We start from the raw sequence: 19,068 nt of genomic DNA, 5'->3' as shown, positions 1-19,068 counted from the left end.
TGTCTCTGCGATCCTGGTCAGCGAGGTCCGCTGCAATGGGACGGAGATCTGAGTTTACCTTAAAGACTAAGCAAGAGAAGGATGATAAACACGATAGATGACGGGCTGATTTCTGAAGCTTCCGAGAGGAGCGGAGAAGATGATTCTTTTCACCCACAGGACCGCCACTGATCAATCTACACTGGGATAGATATCTCTTTCCAACATCAAGAATCTAAAGATATATCGAGTGTTCAAGAGTGTCGATGACTTCGTAATTAGACGATGTGACAATTTTACTGCTTCAGTCTCGTGGACGGCGTCCGAGACTACCAGTCTTGGCTCAAGGTGCCGAAGCTGCGAATGGCTGAAGAAAAGTGGTCCTGAAGGAGTAGGAGATCCTCTGCACTCGGATTCGATACAGTTCTTTGGCAGGAATGATGGGAACTCCATAGAACATCCTACTCTGCACCATGTACTTTGTAAATAATAGTATACGAGTCGTAGGAACTTCAAGTCCTTCTTGAGCTCCCCAAGTTCCTCTTCTTCCTCACACTGGCTGGCAGTAATATTACCTGTCTTCGTTACGTACTGAGCCAGGATTGCTGTTTCGAATTCATGAATCTAACCTGATACGGTAAGACACCTGCCTTACTGGGCGCTAAACCGATCCATGATGTGATAATCAAAGTTCAAAGCAGGTTCAATGATTGTTCTGCTGGCCGAGGGTGCTTCTTCGCTCCATTCCCCTCTACACACTTCTTTTCCCATATTTCTCCATTGCTTCTCATTGCCCAGACGCTTTTCCGTCTACTTTATCTCGTGGTCGCTTGCCTCAAACCCCCTTACAGACTGAATTGCACCGCCGTCTCTCCCCCGCCATCAGTGGGGTCTCTGACGACACCCGACATCCTTTCGTCCAACCACCCCGCCCGGCATCGTATACTTACATCTTTCCCATCTTGCCGCCCTCTATTAAGATTCTCCTTCGAATAATTTCCTTTCCTCAGTTCAATCACGATGAACCCTCATCAGCAGAACAAGATTGACACCAGTGTGAGTTCTCTTCGGTGGATTTCCCCGCAAGTCTAATTGTTTTCCAGTCCCTGAGCCCCGATGAACAGCGTTTGTTCCGCCTCTACGGCAAAATGCCCAACAAGAAAGATCTGCTCCAGAACAAACTTAAGGTAAGAACCCTTTGGTCGTTCTTCCAAGCCTTTTTCTCCGCCTCCTCTTCTCACGCCCTTGTTTTGTCATACAGGAGCGGAAATACTTCGACTCCGGCGATTATGCTTTGAGCAAAGCCGGCAAAGCTTCAGATGTTGGTGTAACTAGCATCGGTTCGAAACACCCAGTCCCCGAAAATATCCCTCACTTAACGGCTACATCTCCCGGTGCAAATAATCCCATGGCCATGGGCAATGGCGGAAGCATCAGTGCTCAAGGAGGACAGCATATTCCAGGCAGTATCAGCAGCCACCCAGGCTCTACTGGATTCCAGAACCGGAGTCCCATCAAGGAATCGAGCTTTCTGCACCGCGGCAGAAGCGTGGATGAAACCGACAACGCTCCGGAGACAACTGCAAAAAACGATCAAGATGAAGGTATAAGTCCGCCCTCGGCCACTGAGGGCGTTCCTATCAGACGGTGATTCACCTTCTAAAGATGTCCTTTCCCCGGTTTGTCTTCTCAATTTTCCCTTGCATTATCAATACCAGTGAATGATATTACGAAATGAGCCTGGCGCCTTGGTTTCTTTCTTCGATTCGGTGTAATTTCCTGTATTTCCTTTTCGCCATTCACACATCAAGCGTTGAGGGGTCGAAAAAAAGCAAAGGGATCTTGCGCGGTACTCCAAGTCCTCGGTCAGCTGAACATCTCCAGCATTGGAACATCTTGCCGTCGTCCGAATCATGCTGGGGAGAACGAGACGTTGAGGTTTTCGCGAACGTTTGCAAATCCTCATGTTCCTGCTTACCGGGCTCGTGCCGGCCTGCGCATGTTCCAAATTGCCGTTGGCTTCGACAGTATGATATTATTATGTCATTTATCTCTTCCTTTCTCTGTCCATATGGACTTACATTACTTATTCATTATTTCGATCTGGTTCAGCTCTCATCGTCTCGTGTTTGTCTGAATATATGGTTCCGACCCCAACCCTCCGATCCCTTCGCGACTTTGTTAAGGTGACATCTTTCCCTTGCAAATTGTTAATGTCTCGGAGGCACTTTCTTCTTAGTCACAATGAATCTTGAGATCTCATTAAAAATCAGGCCCAAACGGTCTTCTCAAGGAGTCAGTGGTATTTACATCCGCATAACCAAGCCCTAAGATGTGAAATTTTTGACTCAATACAGTAAGCATGGCTCACCCCCGTAGAATAAATATCTGGGAAACCGGGAATAGGGAGAGAGACGATGTATGATGACTATTCAGGCTATTTCAATCATGTAGTCCTCCCTAATTATAGACGCATATGAATATTAATCTATCTGTCCCTCGCCCTATCCTTATCTATCAACGCTGTCCACACCATGCATATTCTCAACGAGGAAAAAGCGAATGGGCGAAGGGCAAAGCTAGTAGGCATTGGATAGGGAAAGGTGCATTCGCATTTCGGAGAGTAGTAGGGGAGAGAAGGGCAATGCCTTCTATGGTTTCGGGTGTAGTAGGGTATCTTTATCCACCAGAGGATTGAAAGGCTAAGGAAGGATTGATAAGTTAAATGCGGCGGTAGAGTCAAAGGATGATTCAGGGCATATTCACAAGAAAGAGAAACGTGTCACAGGGCATAAGGGTGTCTAACTAAGGTAAACGATGGTGCGGTATCGACGGGCGGCCGATACCCAACCAAAAGTGGTGGAGAATGACGGAGAAGCAATATTAGCAGATGGGGGATAGGATTGGCGAGCTTTCTGTCCTCCTTTGTCATTCTCCGTATGGCGCCATTCCTCCGTGTTCCAGTCGTCCGTGGAACATCCGCATCCTAGCGACTTCAAGAATGGAAAAGCCACAATAGGGCAGTTTCCCCATTAGGGTCGAGGCTGAGAAATGTTTGATTTGGTGTGATTTCGGGTGTGCATGAAGAAAGCAGTAGGACCCGATGTCGTAAAGTGATAAACTTGGCCCAACGTACACAGTCGTGGCCGCCGTTGATTCTAGAGATGTGCAACGTCGTCGCAGTGTGAGGGCTGGGTTAAACGGAGATGCTGGTCGAGTGATCTATGTTAATAGGTACTCGATCTCCCGGATGTTAGGTAACGAAAATCAACCTAGCATCTCCCTGGCTCCATGCATGTATGACAAAAAGACGCGAGCGGGAGGCGTCCATTTTGAAGCTTCATTCCCAGATGAACTAGGTGGGCCTCCCATGAAAATGGGACGGGATCATCTGTGTGTTCAGTCTGTCTTCCAGTGGCCAGCTAGTCCTGAGTCTAGATCATCCGTCGCTCCCAGCCACAACTCGACGGCATATAGGGCCAGCGTACCGGCGAGGTTGATCCACCGCCAAAGGTTCCCACCACCGGCACCCTGGGTGCTCCACCACTGTCCGCTGCCACCCATAGCCTGTGAGGTAGTGGCAAAGTGCTGCATCAGGAGGCTCGTATAGACCGAGATAAGGATGGATGGGGAGAAATAGCTAAGGAAGCCCAAGAACTGACCGGCCGCGTCAGAGTCATCCAAAGTGGCTTCCTGAGACAGCGCTCGAGCACCTGATTCGCGGACAGCGGGAATGATCCTTGTGGATGCATACAGAACGAGAATACGGTAGGTGAGCGAGATCAAAACGGATGGAGTTACTGCGCTAAAAACGGCAGTAATCATATTGAACGCAGCGTGGATGATGGACGGTAGGAGCGACAAGGCGTGCATTAAAGTGGTGTATGAAGCCATGATAATAGGCGGGAGCGGCGGAAAATCCCCCGATTGCGAAGGCGAAGGAACCGGTTGCTCCACTGGATGCGATGGCTTGTAGTCCGTGAAGATCTGGTAAATGCAAAGCACAACGTAGGCGAACAGAAGAGAACTCTCTACTGGATTCCCGCGACCGCTTCCAATCCCCCATGCGCACAATATCACGGCGCATGTAATGCTGACACCTATCAGAGCAGCATCGACATTAGAGATCTCGGGAAATTGCAAGACGCGCCAAAGGAAGTACACTGAGCTCGATATAATGGACGCTGAGAGGACAAGAAAGCCAATCTATAGCAGAAGCGCGGATTAGTTTTCATCCATAGACGGTGCAATCTCAAAGCACACATACCATCCAGCTGTCGCTCCGCCCACCACGATTCACGAGCCACCGAGTGATTTGCCCTGCGGCCTGAATGACAAGCAAGCTGCAAAACCCCTCGGCAAGTTGAAAGACGGGAGTCGACCATCTCAGAAGTTTATCCCAGTTTCCAAGGGCTAGATACTCGAGGAGCCCGTCGCGTCCAAAAATCCATTCGTGAAGCGAGGAGTCTTCAGCGCGTTTCCCACTAAAAGTCCGTTCCACCCATGACGCACTGTTATCCGTATCGACGGAAAACCGGTTCAGGGACCAGATGAGAAGGATCGGGATAATGATCCATTGCGCAGAGCTGATCAGAACGATGAGCGAGGAGCGAACCCATGACCGGTCAGGAGTCGTAAGCTTCAGGACGGAGAATAGGAAGTAAAAAGTTGCTAGAGAGAACGAAAAGGCCAGACCGCATGTCTTCCCACCCACGTCAAAGGCTAGCGGGATGGAAGAGACGGTGACGGTCAGGAAGAGAGCTGACGAGAGTATCCGAAAGAGCCACATCGAATCAGGGGAGGAGGAACGCGGACGAGGGGACAGATGGGCAGGGGCTCGTTGATAGCTTCGATCAACAAACGTGACGTCGGTCTGGTAGCCTCCAGGCACCGTTCAAACCTGGAGTCGCCAACAGCTAGGGAAAAGAATCTCGGCTGCGAAGTAAAGGTCCAGACTGAATAGACGGAGAGTGAATATTAGTCCGGAGTCTCGGAGAGTTGTCGACTTTCCTTCAGCTTGAAGTTCTCGTGTTCTTTTTTGTGGAAGCTCTGATCTTATCTCAAGCGGAACGGAAGAAATGGCGGCTTCACGTGGCATGAGCTGCGATGAGGAAACGAGGGCGAATAGGACCAACAATAACTTGTGCAAACATCCGCTGCTGTCAGTGATCGCAGAAAACTTCTGAAGACAAAGTTTTACAAGGGAAGAAGGCGGAAGAGGCAAGAAGGGGAGGTTGCAATGGAAATTGCCTAGGAAATAGTGGTTCCTGACCAGCGACGGGCCAGACTCAAAGATTCAATCACGGTTCAGAATTACAGTCGCGAAAAAGCTCTAAACAAGCGGTCAAACTGAAGAAAAGGGCTTGAATTCTCAGGACCTTTCACCATATCTGAGCACTACATACTCCCTTTCAAGCTAACCTCCAGCTGCGAGGGAAAAGCTGCGGGTTTCCCTCGCAGCTAAAGATCAGATGTCCGATCGAATTGAAGATAGCTGTCGCATGCCACCAAGTGTTCTCTCGTGATCTTGCTGCATAATTGACTTGCGCAGAGAATTCTTCTGCTGGTGGGCCGGACTGTGCAAAGGCGTCGGTAATTGGGACGGGCTAGACCCCCCTTGAGTTAGAACGACAATCGCTTCAAGCTAATTCGAGGCCCGAGCTCATCCCTGCTCATGGCTCTGTGACGTTCTTCCATTCCAGTCCAAAATTGCATGACAGCGAAGAACCAGTATGGTTACCGCCGTCGTCAAAATCTCGTCCGCCATTCCGCGCCAGGATCGAGATCGGTGAGAGGAGCAGCTACAAATCCTGGAGCGCTTCCCGGCCACCTTGAATACCAGAACTCTGGAATATTCATTGGTTGCGAGACGATAGCGACCCACGGGGACAATGTACCACGTAGTATGGCAGACGGAGGACACTGCCGAGATGCACGCTTTCAAGACCCGGGGCCTAAAACCCTGGTGTGTCGCTGAAGGTGCCAGAAAATTTCGTACGCCATATATCGAAGTCACTTAGAAAATAGGCGGGGCCAAGAACCTCGCTCAGATATGACCGTAGCCGCCAATTTGTCAGACTTTTGATGAGCCAAATCTTGTCTTTGCAAACTTCTATTCCTGAGTCGGGAACGCCTGTCAGTATGGCGCTAATCTTGAAAGGTGCGGACGCTGGGGACCCGATGGTTGAGTGGGCGGGACTGTTCAACGGCGTGTCCGGTGCGGCTGGTTCGACAAGGCGTACACTTGCCAAACAAGCACGGAGTGCCACCTTAGTCGAGACATGGCGGCTAGCACGAGAACTATATTAGAAGATCATCGAATGCGAACTGAAAGTCCACGGATCCCAGGATGCAGCCTTTCTGAACGGTATAGTCTTGTGCGCATACAGATCAATGCCTAATCTTCAGGGAGCTGATGTCTTCGATACTCCCAGTCCCGTCGCCAGACTGTTGTGTTCCTCTGGCATCAGGATGAATATCCGAACCATCCTCGCATTCCCCGAGGGCACGTTGTATAAGCTTAACTTTGATGGTTGCCCCTTTCAAACGTTCGTCCGCATCGGTAACGGCTTCCTCTGTGTTCTGCATAGGTAATGATGCTGGGTCGACCAATTCAAGGAGGGTATCGAGATTCTTTGCGAGTCTTGAGCTGTGTGGGAAGTTCACCATTCTCTTGCAAGTGGAGGGTCCAAGAGAAGTAGTACCCTCTTCGATCGACTCGTCAGTTGGTCCACAGCTCGAAAAAGATATGTCGTTAGCGCCACCATTTTTGGCCGAGTCCACGTCCACGAGTCGTTGAGCCCAAACCAGCGCCTTTCCATAGAGCCTGCCTAGTTCAACGAACTTCTCGAATCCCTTTTCGACGGCAAATACACTGCCTTCTGTGTAACCAGCTTCGGCTCCATCCGCAGCTCCCAGATCGTAGCCTTCTTTGTAAAAGTCCTCCTCCAAATCAAGGAGGCTCTCAAGCAGGTTGTTGTCCATGTCAGCCCGGAAGAATGTATTACATGTCAGCAACGGTGCATCTAGCTTCAAGCAGAAAATTCTGGCGGAGCAAACAAAGAAGGGGAAGAAAGATGGGAGGAGTGTTGGTGGAGCGATTGTTTTTTTCTCACTCCAGCGTCCTCCGAAAAGCCGATGAATCATCCGCCACCAAAGAGAAAAAGTTCCCATTCTGCCCATCATTCTGCCCCTCCGCAACCTCACCGTCACGATCACACACCATGGCGATAGATACCAAAATCTTGCCCAAGAAGGGCGACCGCAATATTCTCATTACAAGTGCATTGCCTTACGTCAATAACGTGCCTCATTTGGGCAATATTGTTGGTTCTGTTCTCAGTGCGGATGTTTTTGCTCGGTGAGTCATGTGTACAGCTTCGGTTACCCCAAACTATCCAAGTCGCTCATGCGAAAGCCCTCTAGATACCATAAGGCCTGCGGGCACCCAACGCTATATATCTGCGGGACGGATGAGTATGGAACAGCAACAGAAACAAAGGCGCTAGAGGAGAAAGTGAGCCCGGAGGAGCTCTGCGCAAAGTACAATAAAATCCATCAGGAAGTGTATGAATGGTTTGAGATTGGATTCGATCACTTTGGGCGCACTCCAACACAAAAACATACCGAAATCTCCCAGGCGATCTTTAAGCGGCTTTATGACAATGGGTACCTTGCGGAAAAGACAGCTGAACAGCCGTTCTGTGAGACCCATGGGTCCTTCCTGGCTGATCGCTATGTCGAGGGTGAATGTCCACGATGCCACTACGACGATGCCCGCGGAGACCAGTGCGACAAATGCGGCCATCTTCTCGATCCGTTCGATCTTATCAACCCGAGGTGTAAACTCGACGGAGCTACCCCGGTGAGACGGTCCACGAAGCATATACATCTCCTTCTGGACAAACTCCAGCCTGAGATCGAAAAATATATTCTTCCTGCCATGGAAAAGGGTGACTGGCCCAAAAATTCCCGCAACATTACTGAGAACTGGCTGAGAGAAGGATTGAAAGACCGTGGCATCACGAGAGATCTAAAGTGGGGTGTCCCCGTTCCCCTGGACGGATTCGATAACAAAGTGCTTTATGTTTGGTTTGAAGCATGCATCGGCTATCCATCAATAACTGCCAACTATACATCTGACTGGGAGCTCTGGTGGCGTAATCCTGAGGATGTCCGGCTTTATCAGTTCCTGGGCAAGGACAACGTGCCGTTCCACAGCGTCATCTTCCCGGGGTGTCAGCTAGGGACCAACGATAAGTGGACTATGCTCCATCACCTGAACACTGCGGAATATCTGAACTACGAGGGCGGCAAGTTCAGTAAATCGCGCGGGATTGGTGTCTTTGGAAACAATGCCAAAGAGACAGGCGTACCCCCGGACGTGTGGCGTTACTATCTTCTGAAGAATCGTCCAGAGACTGGAGACACTCAGTTCGAATGGAGATCATTCGTCGAGAGCAACAACAGCGAATTGCTCGCCAAACTTGGAAATCTTGTTAACCGAGTCATCAAGCTTGTTGCTGCCTCCTACGATTCCACTCTTCCCGACTTCACCGTTCCAGAGAGTTTCCAACCCACTCTAAACGAAGTCACCGCGCTCCTGCATCAGTACATTGAAGAGATGGAAGGCGTACACCTGCGCGCTGGTGTTAGCACTGCCATGAAGCTCGCCGAAGCTGGTAACGGCTTGATTCAGGCGAACCGACTGGACAACTCCCTCATCTCCAACGACCCACAGCGCGCCGCCGCGGTTGTCGGTACTGTACTCAACCTCATCTACCTCCTCGCTAGTGTATTTGCACCATATCTCCCCGCAACCACAAAGTCCATCAACGAACAGCTGAACGCGCCCTTCGCGCTCATCCCCTCTCTCGAAGACATCAAAGACGGCTGGAAACCCGTCGCTCTCAAACCTGGCCACAAGATTGGCAAAGCCCAGTACCTCTTCTCCCGCATTGACCCCAAGAAAGCCGATATATGGCGCGACCTGTTTGGTGGCTCCCAGGCCGACAGACAGAAGAAAGAAGAGGAAGCCGCCAAAGCAGCAGCGAAGAAGGCGGCGAAGGATGCCGCCAAGGCAAAGAAGAAAGAAAAGAGGGCCAAGCAGGCAGCCGCCAAAGAAGGAATTGCCGATGGTGTGCCCGTCGAGGCCACAGCTAAGGGCGGTGTAGAGTCAGCTGCTGCTACAACGGACGGAAAGAGTGATGAAGCTGTTGAGAAGGTTGCAGACGGTGTTGCGCAGGTTACAATTCCGACTTCTTGATTTCCGCAACCCACCACAGACCCCAGAACTACTAGTTCTAGAATAGAACAGTACATAAGACCACAATATGAAAGATATCGTTTCGATTTCATGCCAACTTTGGTTTGGAAGAACATTGCTAGGTCTCCATATGTCTTCCGGGCTCTTTAATCCTGTTTTCTTGTGTGGATTCCAGCAGGAGGGATTTGATGAATATATATAAACATGCTAATGGAGTTCCGCTTCGGCGAAGAAGCCAGGGAAACACACCAAATACTGGAAAAGACGCGTACGTGAGCTGGTATAAAAAGATTCGCTCATATGCATTCTCTAGACCCAAGTACTAAGACTACATCACGCGAAAAGAGGGGAGGGGGCATTCCGGCTGAAAAGTCGAACGGTATTTGATTTATCGTAATTATGAGAAGGTTCCTAGTAGCCATATGCGATTATACCATCATACAAGGGCTGGTAGTATGGCCATAGCGTGGCCTCCTCTGGCAATATTATTCAGCAGATACGCCGGTTGCACCAACCCGGAACGCTCTTTGAGCCCAATTATCGCCTCCTCGTGCCCGGTCTGGGCTTCACTTCCTCTTGACCCACCGGGTGAAGCATAACCTTGTTGGGAAGTTGTGGAGTATTCGCCGAATATCCCTTGCTCCAGTCGTAGCTTACGGCATAAGCAAAGATATTGCCGTTGCGGTTGAAAGCGGTAGAGGATATTGATCCCCCGACAGAAGGGTACCCCTTTAGACGGTGTTTGGCGTCCTTGTCCCAGAAGTGGAAAGTTCCGTCGCTACCGGCGGTGCTGAATGTACCGTGTACAGGGTGGAAGGAGATGGCGTTGACAGAATAGATATTGTTGATATCACGCTGGTTAGGGGGTGTTTCACGGTGGCATTTAAAGCTGAAGTTCGAGCTCGAGTCCTTGTCTTCAACGTACTGAATCGCACAACGGCCCTCGATACTTCCCACGGCAAATCCACTGGCGTCTGCGAAGCAGGTAACTACCCGTGTTTGCCATTTCAAGGGAGATTGCATGGTTTTGTAGAATTTTGTGGGGCTGTTGAGGTCGACAATATTGATATACCGGTCTGCTGTTCCAACCACTAGGAGTTTGTCCTTGACGTCCATGGTGTAAACACGTTCCTGGCATTCCAAGGACGCGATAGGCGTTGACTGTCGAAGGTCCCAGTATTTGACCTGCTTGTCCCATGAACCCGTCACGAGAAGAGGCGTACCCCCAGCGGGATTCGGGAACATGTGGCAGCATCTTATGGGGGCATCGTGGGCGGCAACCTGTATGGGTGAAGTAGCGTTTGCGGCGAGGTCAAGCATGCGAGCTGCCTTGTCGGCACCAGCTCCGACAACTTTCGTCCCATCCTAATTGCAATCATCTCATTAGTCGTACAAAGGGGAAAACGTGCGAGTAGTGATGAAGACGCACAGGTGCCCAGCAGCAATTCAAAACGGGAGCCCCGTGCTCAAAGAGAGCCTTGCCCTCACTTTGGCCTTGATCGTTAATTTCGTAGATGCGCACTTTCTTATCCCACGAAGCGACAGCTAAATGGTCGCTGGCAGGTGAAAAACGGAGATCTGAGATGCTATCCTCTGGAGGAGAATTAAGAGCGACGTCTTTGGAAATGTCTCCCGTCGTGTTAGCCGCAGCTGTTGTCGTTGTCGCCGCAGCACCGAAGAGCCCCGACATTTCAAGAGCTTTCCTCAAAGTCGAGGTGGAACTGCGGGGCGGTAGGATAGGCTGTGGAATGCTAGGGCCGGTGCGTAAACTATGGGAATCAAGGGCTCAAAAGAACTTAGAGAAGTAGTGGGACGAAAGATGGAAAGGAAATGTTGTCGTTGAGGATTGGAGAGAAAGCTCCCAGGTAGAACAAGCAGGAAGGCACCATCCGAGATTCGCGACACGAGAAATAATTGAAACCTAAGGCCGCAACACCCACCGCCTCAATGCAAACACCACAAACAGCTCAACGCGCCCCTTGAGTGTAACTTGACCAATTCTTTTTCTCTCAGCACAGGAACGGCGGAAGACGCTGTTTTCGTACTTCAAGACTGTGCGTAGCGCTGCGCGCTGAAGCTCCCTCGTCTCTGTGGGATCGTCATCAATTCTGTCGCACGGGCGGATTCGAATAGTTGATGAAGCGCAACGACGGCCAAGCTGTGGTGAATTTCTTACTTTGTTGGGCTGCAAGTGAATCTGCGGGCAATCTTTGTATTTCACCGACGGCGGATAAATTACCAATTTAGTAGTGTTATCACACGGATTTAGTTGGCTTGAGGAGTCGACAAGTATATGCTGAGATGGAACAAAGGCTGGAATTGAGCGTGCTGTTCCAGATTCTGGGAGTCCACACAAGACCAGAAGACGGGATTAGAGTGATGGCACCAAGTGGAGTGGGTGGGAATGCGGGGTGCAGCCTTAGTGGGCCAGCACAAGAGCTCTCAACGTCAGCAACGTCGGCTCTCGTGTGATCCGACCCTCCCGCAGAAGGACACAGTACATCCATTGGAAACAGAACTCGAGGGGAGACAAAAGCGAGCGAGAACGAGTACGACCCGAGGCAATGGACTTCGGGGATTGGTGAGGCATTTCTAGGGAGAAATGATGCGGAAAATGCCCTGGCTGGGGCAGAAGCATCATATGATGTTATCTGCGACAGGTGCGGAGATTCTTTCATCACCACTGCGCCTCCAAATCATACAGCAATTCTCGACTTGTTTCAGTTGGTCTCCCTCACAGCGCTTCTATGCTCTTGATTCCCCATCTCTCCGTCGACAATCTTCAGCATTCGCGAACTCAGCAGTCTCTGCCATGCTGGTGCTGTTATTGACATGGTTCGGTCATAGCCAGTCAAGCATGCGAGGCCTTTCCGGAAACAGTCAGTCGTTCATCCAATCTGCATCCATCGCATCCCATCATCGCCACCATTCTTGCTCCTTGAAGCTCTCCCTCCAACCCCACTTCAAACAACAGCTAACTCCAGAAAGTACCACACCGTCCACGCACGCCCCTGCTCCCGCGTTCTCCTCACGTTATTGTCTGTAGCCCCTTTGCCCCCTCCCTTCAAATCCTGCCTGTCCACAAGCGCTCATGTCAACTCTTCACGTTGCCTCGCGAACCGGAAGGCATATTGGCGACAGTAGTCTGGAAGTGATACAACATGTCTCCTCATTGTAAACTAACCCGGTCCATGCTAATGATGTGTACGAAAGGGGTAAGATGGAGTGGCCGCCGTCGACAGTCAAGCATCATACTTTGGCTTCCCCAGGTCACCTGCCTTTCCCCTCTTTCCCTCCCCCTCTCAACTCTCTCCCTTTTCTTCCCCCCCTCCCTTCTCTCTCTCTCTTTCCCCTTCTTCTCCTCCCTCTCATCCCATCTGGGCCTTGTCCATCGTCCGTTCGCAATCAACCGACTGGTAAGCTTAATCTTGTTCCTGCATCTGCTGTATTTCAACCACCCACCATCACCGTCATTGTAGAAGTGCCCCCTGGAATGCATGTCCAATCATAACGGTGTTGTATCCCTCCAGCTGTCCTGAGTAGCCACACAAGGGCGGCAACACAGGGGACTGATCTGTTTCGTTGGGAATTAGATCTCACCCGAACACCCATCATCCTTCCGTATTTATCTATCCTACCAGCTTCGTTCCAAACATGTCTGCTGCAGAGCACCCCGAGCTTAGCAAGGTCGACTCCGCCATCGCGATACCGGCCAAGGAGGAGAAAGCTCCCGACAAGGGCAAGCACAGACGCACCTCCTCCCAGACTGAAGGAGTCTACAACATCAAGGACCTAGGTAAATCTCCTATTAGCTTACAACGTCAGCCCCCAAAAGGCTTACGGCTGATCATTCTATAGAGGAGAAGAAAATCGAGCTTAAATTACCTATCGAGACACAAAAGACGGGATGGTGGGTTTACCCTCTGTCCTTCTTCCATCACCCTGTTGACTCTCTTATAGGAAGCTGAATACGCCACCGTCAACAATCGAAGACCGCGACATTCTCAAGCTCCACCTTGTGAATCCACCCGTGAAGAAGATCGACCTGCACTTCCCCCTAGGGTTGGAGGTAACAGCCCGTAATATGAAGGGTGTAACGGTCAAGGATGCGCTGGACGCAATCTACAAGCAGTTCAAGAAGAAGGTACATCGCTCCCCAGACACTGCGGTGGAAATTAGAAGCCGACTGACCATATGCGTAGGCCGATGACGAGATGGACATGCCCTACCTCGCTGGTTTCGAGTGGGACAAGGAAGAGAGCTGGACTAGTCTTATTGTTCACCAGACCAAGAATGGCCCTAAGCCTGTCACAAGCAAGAAGTCAAAGAAGAAGGACAAGGAGGAAGCATAGAGTGGTGGCTTGTTTGCTCCGGAGCCCGCGCGAGCCTGTGCGGCGTCGCCTCTTCTTCCCCGGGTCACATCGACGACTCTATTGAATTGATAAGCTTTGTCTCTCCTCCTGCTTCTTCTGAGCATTGTTGTTGCAATGGTTCGGGGTCTTAGAAGCATTGATTCAAGAGGGCAGGTGTTTTATCTGTGTAATCTGGATTTTGTTGCTTTTTAAGTGTCAGCTCTAGCTACATTCTTGTGGCTTTCAGATGTCTACTGGTTCGGTACGAACACAGTACTTGCTAGCACTGCACAACCGGCCTGACGGTCAGGTATCGCACATTCGTTCAATGATACAAGTGTATTGAAACCCTAGGGAGTTGAGGTTTGTCCATCTGAAATTAGGAACTTTAGGATGAAACCGTGAGCTCACTCTCGAGATCCTCCGAGTAACTCCTGATGAAACAGAAATCTCAACGCATAGATATGCCCTGCTGCAGAGAGAAGCTCCTCCAAAACCATACCAGTATCGCCACGAACCAAGAAAGCAACATATTCGCGATCTGCCAATGCCAGTTAATCCCATGGCGGATACGGATCTCGGAATTAATGAGGCCCGAACAGGTAGCCCAACACGCAATAAACGTCGATGACAGTTTTCGATGGCCGCAGAGGCTTAGATCGAGAAGCGTAACGCCCGCGGCGGCGGGCGCAGAAACCGGGAGACTCCATTCATGAAGAGCAACAGACCAATAGAACGAATCACCGCGTCTGCAGCGAGCGCTCGGAATGGCTGTTTAGTGATTGGCATGGTGGGTAGGATAGTGGTATGAGCAGTAGTAAGGGTTCCTGCTCTCTCTTTCGGCTAAGTATATCAACGCAATAGGCATGAAGAACACAGCTGCTTGTTTTTGGTGGGGGGGGGGGGGAAATAAATATTTTACTCTCCCTCTCAATATACTTTGATTTAATCGCCGTTGTCAAGTCTGCATTCGGGGCATGCTCCAATGACAGACACGCTACCCAGGTGTTTCGTACCCGTTCCCCCTTTGGGCATGATCCCTCGGTAGGTAAGGAAGGAAGCCTCTTTGGAAGAACACCCACATAATCCCTTGAGAAAGCAGTCAATGGGTTAGTAATGGACTATAACTGTCTATCCCAAACCGTGTAGCGTACTAAGTTGTGCAGCCCATACTAGGAGTCATCCTCAATCATACCTAAGCCGGTAAAACTGTAGGACGACGGAACGGGCAACGTGGATACCCGACGGTAGGACTTGCTGCGAGTTCACCGAGTGTGGTTTTGCTGGGTACAGACGAGCCCTTCCTTGGTAACCTAAGCAGAAACCCTGAGCTTCGGGTTGAGATGTGGAAGAAAGGAACTGGCAATGCATTATAGGCTAAGAACTCGCTAATCAGCATGGTTAGGCCATGTTGTGGCATCTTACAAACCTCCCGCTTAGCCAGGTTGTAAATATACATGGATGCGGTGTTAAGTCGTTGCCATCATCATGGCCGCAGTCATACAGTTCATTATCGTCGAATAATCATAAGAGTGCTGTGTGGGTGCGTTGGTCACGGTCGTATCCGCAGGGTTGCTTTCTCCCCACCAAATAAGACCAAGACAACCTCATCCAAGATCGTAAAGATCAAATGCGCGTTCAAGCGCTGGTTGTTTAGTGTCGCGAAGATCCTCCTCGCGGCTGCCTGCGCATTTGCACGTCCAACTACATTGCCCGCAAGTTCAGGAACGAGGGTTGCGAGGACGAGACTGGCTTCTGTCCGGCTCTTGAGACGCTCCGGGGCTGTGCGTACCTTGTTCTCGCGCAGCACACCGCCAGGCCAGAGAGTGTCCCGAGCGAGAGTGAGGTAGCGGAGGAGGTGCTCGTCCTGGACGAGGGACCGGGCCCCCTCGCGGACTTTGCGCTCGATTGCGCCGCCGAGTAGTTGGTGAAGGACCACGACCACGGCGCGGCCACGAAGCCAATTGTTACCCCTATTCAGCTCGAAGGTCTCCAGAAAGAGATCGCAGATGGGCTTGATGAAGGGTTCTAGTTCGCGGTCTTCAAAGGCGTTTAGTTCGGCTTCGGCCTCGGCGGCCGTGACGGCGTCTTCGGTGGTGAGTCCTGAGTCCGTCGGCGTCACCACCATATTAGTTTGTTGGTTTGTCGCTGCGGAGATGAGGTTTTGGCCGGCGATTGAGAGTTGGTCGAGAACGCCAAAGTTGCCAAGGAAGTCGTCCATACCGTCCGCGACTGAGTTGTAAATTCGAGTTACTAAATCTTTCGTCTCTCCATCGCGCGGTGTCTCATTGCGTGGAATGATCGCCCGCTGGGACAGAAAGGCGCGCAAATCTCGACTCCTGCATACCTCTGGGAGGAGGAGGAGCTTTTGTAGATATGCCTCTAAAGCTAGACGCCTTTTTTGCAGAAACTCTTTTTGCAGTTTCATGACCATCCGCCGTCGCGGGAACTCCAGTTGTCGCACAGACGGGTATCGTATCCGAAGCTGATGGTGGAGTTCGTGGAACTCGCTGTACCTACGGGCAACCGCCCAGGATGCTGCTGGCATCTGCTCTCCAGCATTCCTTTGCACTTCGACGACATCTACTCCCGGTTAGCCACATATCCACGAATTCACCGACAGGGAGCTTAGATGTCAGCATACACATAGCAAATTCTCGACCATCCTCCTCTTTACCTACTACAATAGACTTGATTCGGATGGTCGACCGCCCGTACAAACCGTTGTCGCTCTCTTGTATCATATATTGCTGGCGTTGCATTTCTTTACGGTGCAGCTCTCGTTGAATGCTTGCCTTGGACTTTCGCAGAATCCGTAGTTCCGCTGTGTTGTTCGTGAGCTCGGCTTTTCGGGTCAGGGTATCGACCACTGATTCTTGCGACGCAAGTTTCTCAATATCGACAGCGAGCGCTTCGATTGCTTCTGTCAGGCCGAGGTCTCCCGGAGCCGCTTCATGGACTTCATCCGCGGAGTCTTTACCATCTGTTCCCTCTGGCTCTTCGTATTCGTCCTCGAGGTATTTCTGTTGCTCAGGGAAAAGGTCATCATCGAACACCCCACGGCGGGAAGACTTGTCTACGAGACCAAGAGAGGCGATGCTCGGTTTCAATCTATCGTCACCTCGACCGTCCGCTCTTGGGTCCTCAACTGAGCTGCGCGGTGACTTGCGATTTGGGTCGTTCGTGGACAATTCCTCCAATCTTCCATATTTCGGCTCATTGGTGATAATGTCATTCAGAGCGGCCTCCATATTCTCAATTACCCTATTCTCATTGGTCTCTGTCTCGCCGGTGTCCCGGTTAAGACTGTTGGAAGACATTGCAAGCGGATCGGTGTCGTAGTCGTCGTCAAATAACGGGGCTGACCGTTCGGAATCTATTGATCGCCTGGGTGATTCTTCATCATCAAAGAGCTTCCCCATGCTAGGCACGTCGTTTGACGAGATTGCAGCCCTTCGAAGATCTTTCTTTGGTTTGGAGCCTGGTTGAGATGTCGTTCGGCTCATCAATGGGGGAAGCGGGCGTCTGTCCCGGTTTTCAAGGGTGCTTACAGGGCTTTGTTGAGATGGGGGCGATGGTGCAGGAGCTGGGGGGTGAGAGGCCTCGTCGGACGCAAGGTATTTATAGAAAAGATCTGACTGTTTGAACTTAGGATAGTAGATATCCTGGAGTTCCTCCAGCACCGCGGATTGGGTCGTCAATATCACTGTGCGGGCTTTACGGTACTGCTCTGGGGCAGCGCGCTTTCCCGCACCTAGGAAAGCTTTTACGGCTTGACGAGATTCATCTGACACTTTCAGTTCCGGTTTAGTGAGATACGTCTCACTTATTAGGGCCATGTCATTCCTGTCCGCGTTGGTCCAAGACTTTGACGAAGGGGACGACTCATCTCCAAAGTCGTCCTCCAGTGGGTTACGAAATCCATCTACCACGATCCAGAATTGTACGAGTGACATGAGGTGCTGACGGTCCATGAATTCCATGAAATATGAAAGACCTGACGCGTCGTGCATCACGTCCACTAGAGACGCTTCATGAGCCGCAGACGAGCTCTTGCGACGAAAATGGGAGGCAGCGGCCGCAGCATGCGATGTTTGGCTGTCAGGAGTTGAGAGCTTAGCCACCTTTTGATCCAGGACCCTCTTTCCCGTTTCGAGCCGCCGAAGGTACACTGGGTCTTGCCCCTCCACCATCGACTCTCGCTTCAACTGGCTCGCTATGAGAGCTCTGAAGCGCCTTGCATCGGAAAGGTTGTTGCAGCGTCGGATGGTTCGGACAAATCGCTCGAAAACCCGCTCAGAATCGTTAGGACCGAGACGCGGGAATGGGTGGCCGCGCTTCGATTTTGGAGCTGGAGAGGCATGCTCATCTAAGGCTGCCCGAAGCTTACGCACCGTTTTGCGATCTTGAAGAGCTGTTCGGCCGTAGGCTTCCATCAATTGATTCCAGGTATCTGGGTCGGAGAGTACCGCGATGAGGGGAAATAGCACGGCACACGACACAATTTCCCTAATAAGGACGGAGACAACGCGGCTATTGAGGACATCCTTAGGGAACAACTGAGGTAGCAACCCAACAGTGATTTTTCGCAAATATTCCTGTTCCACGACCTTCTGGTCCGAAAGCGAAAGTACCACAGCGGGGTGTAAGTGACCATCACGGTATTTGCTGGCGATGGCAAGATCCAACTCCTCGGACTCTGTGACATTGCGAGTCAGGTTCTTTCCCCGCACTGACCGCTCCGCAATATCAAACTCTTTGAGATGTGTGGTCAGAATGGGGAATACACGCGAGACAAGTAGTGACACAATATCCTCCTCTAGCAGCCGGTCACGTAGGTTTCCAATTGCTATCCGGATCACCCTGTCCACGTCGTTCGCAAACGAGGGGTTTGGTGTGATACTGCGATGCCAGGATAAGATGAAGTCACGTGTTATCAACGACAGGATCTCATCTATGCCTTCTGAGACAATAAAAGACTGACGGTAGAGTGGCTCCGGCTGATACCTGGAGCGCTTCTGGAACTCTTGGAGTTCCTTCCGCCAGTGTTGACGAGCGACGAATGCGACGGGTAACGTTCTAGAACGGATGAGGCTTGTGGAATTCGAATTTCGCGTCGTGAGCAGGACGAGGCCAAAGATAGCAGTCGACGACAAGAAGGCACCCAGGGCCAGAGCGTATCCGAGGTATCTGAGAACAGGGAGCCAGTGTATAGCAAAACCCCAAGCGATGAAACCACCCAAGCCCGCCAGGATATAGTCACGAGGCTTCAATGCCATTCTTACCACACCGGTCGTACGACGATCCGATCTCTTGTCATGGCGATGAGGAGAGGGGGTAAATGCTAAAGCAGAATGAGGAGCATCTCGAAGATGTGAACCGGATCGATCAGAACCGCAGAAAACAAATGGCGGGACGACGATCGATAAGCAACGGGGAGGTGGGCGGCAGGCGGTGAGTGATCTTCCACCA

The 19,068-nt window shown here is 51.1% G+C and overlaps 7 protein-coding genes across 7 annotated transcripts; 3 read left to right on the top strand and 4 right to left on the bottom strand.

The window, feature by feature from the left end:
* Window positions 1–999: 999 nt before the first annotated feature.
* On the top strand, window positions 1,000–1,630 carry BJX67DRAFT_369546 (endosulfine family protein; the record flags this gene model as incomplete). Its single annotated transcript, XM_071030772.1, has 3 exons — window positions 1,000–1,035; window positions 1,083–1,166; window positions 1,241–1,630. 3 exons carry the CDS (start codon window positions 1,000–1,002, stop codon window positions 1,628–1,630), a joined length of 510 nt encoding a protein of 169 aa, XP_070891192.1.
* A 1,143-nt stretch (window positions 1,631–2,773) lies between these two features.
* Window positions 2,774–5,230, bottom strand: BJX67DRAFT_103400 (ICE2 family protein). The gene is made up of 2 exons (XM_071024220.1): window positions 4,247–5,230; window positions 2,774–4,185 (listed from the first exon to the last, which is right to left on the bottom strand). The coding sequence occupies exons 1-2, from the start codon at window positions 4,766–4,768 to the stop codon at window positions 3,379–3,381; spliced, it is 1,329 nt and encodes a 442-aa protein (XP_070891191.1). The 5' UTR covers window positions 4,769–5,230; the 3' UTR covers window positions 2,774–3,378.
* A 1,139-nt stretch (window positions 5,231–6,369) lies between these two features.
* BJX67DRAFT_377039 (Yae1 family protein) lies at window positions 6,370–6,963 on the bottom strand (the record flags this gene model as incomplete). Its single annotated transcript, XM_071032013.1, has 1 exon — window positions 6,370–6,963. The coding sequence occupies one exon, from the start codon at window positions 6,961–6,963 to the stop codon at window positions 6,370–6,372; it is 594 nt and encodes a 197-aa protein (XP_070891190.1).
* A 239-nt stretch (window positions 6,964–7,202) lies between these two features.
* On the top strand, window positions 7,203–9,244 carry BJX67DRAFT_377038 (methionine--tRNA ligase MES1; the record flags this gene model as incomplete). Its single annotated transcript, XM_071032012.1, has 2 exons — window positions 7,203–7,339; window positions 7,405–9,244. 2 exons carry the CDS (start codon window positions 7,203–7,205, stop codon window positions 9,242–9,244), a joined length of 1,977 nt encoding a protein of 658 aa, XP_070891189.1.
* A 253-nt stretch (window positions 9,245–9,497) lies between these two features.
* On the bottom strand, window positions 9,498–11,390 carry sonA (putative nuclear pore complex protein (SonA)). Its single transcript, XM_071024217.1, has 2 exons — window positions 10,674–11,390; window positions 9,498–10,609 (listed from the first exon to the last, which is right to left on the bottom strand). Exons 1-2 carry the CDS (start codon window positions 10,932–10,934, stop codon window positions 9,782–9,784), a joined length of 1,089 nt encoding a protein of 362 aa, XP_070891188.1. The 5' UTR covers window positions 10,935–11,390; the 3' UTR covers window positions 9,498–9,781.
* A 1,508-nt stretch (window positions 11,391–12,898) lies between these two features.
* Window positions 12,899–13,596, top strand: BJX67DRAFT_377036 (uncharacterized protein; the record flags this gene model as incomplete). Its single annotated transcript, XM_071032011.1, has 4 exons — window positions 12,899–13,040; window positions 13,103–13,154; window positions 13,205–13,388; window positions 13,447–13,596. The coding sequence occupies 4 exons, from the start codon at window positions 12,899–12,901 to the stop codon at window positions 13,594–13,596; spliced, it is 528 nt and encodes a 175-aa protein (XP_070891187.1).
* A 1,048-nt stretch (window positions 13,597–14,644) lies between these two features.
* On the bottom strand, window positions 14,645–19,008 carry rgsC (putative intermediate filament protein (Mdm1)). Its single transcript, XM_071027944.1, has 3 exons — window positions 16,241–19,008; window positions 14,751–16,179; window positions 14,645–14,685 (listed from the first exon to the last, which is right to left on the bottom strand). Exons 1-2 carry the CDS (start codon window positions 18,873–18,875, stop codon window positions 15,149–15,151), a joined length of 3,666 nt encoding a protein of 1,221 aa, XP_070891186.1. The 5' UTR covers window positions 18,876–19,008; the 3' UTR covers window positions 14,645–14,685; window positions 14,751–15,148.
* Between the last annotated feature and the right edge of the window lie 60 nt (window positions 19,009–19,068).

Source organism: Aspergillus lucknowensis (assembly GCF_044049455.1).
Source record: "Aspergillus lucknowensis strain CBS 449.75 chromosome Unknown BJX67scaffold_2, whole genome shotgun sequence".
NCBI classification, from domain to species: domain Eukaryota; kingdom Fungi; phylum Ascomycota; class Eurotiomycetes; order Eurotiales; family Aspergillaceae; genus Aspergillus; species Aspergillus lucknowensis.
The sequence above is the reverse complement of the archived record's forward strand: the minus strand, read 5'-3'. Positions and strand labels throughout refer to the sequence as shown.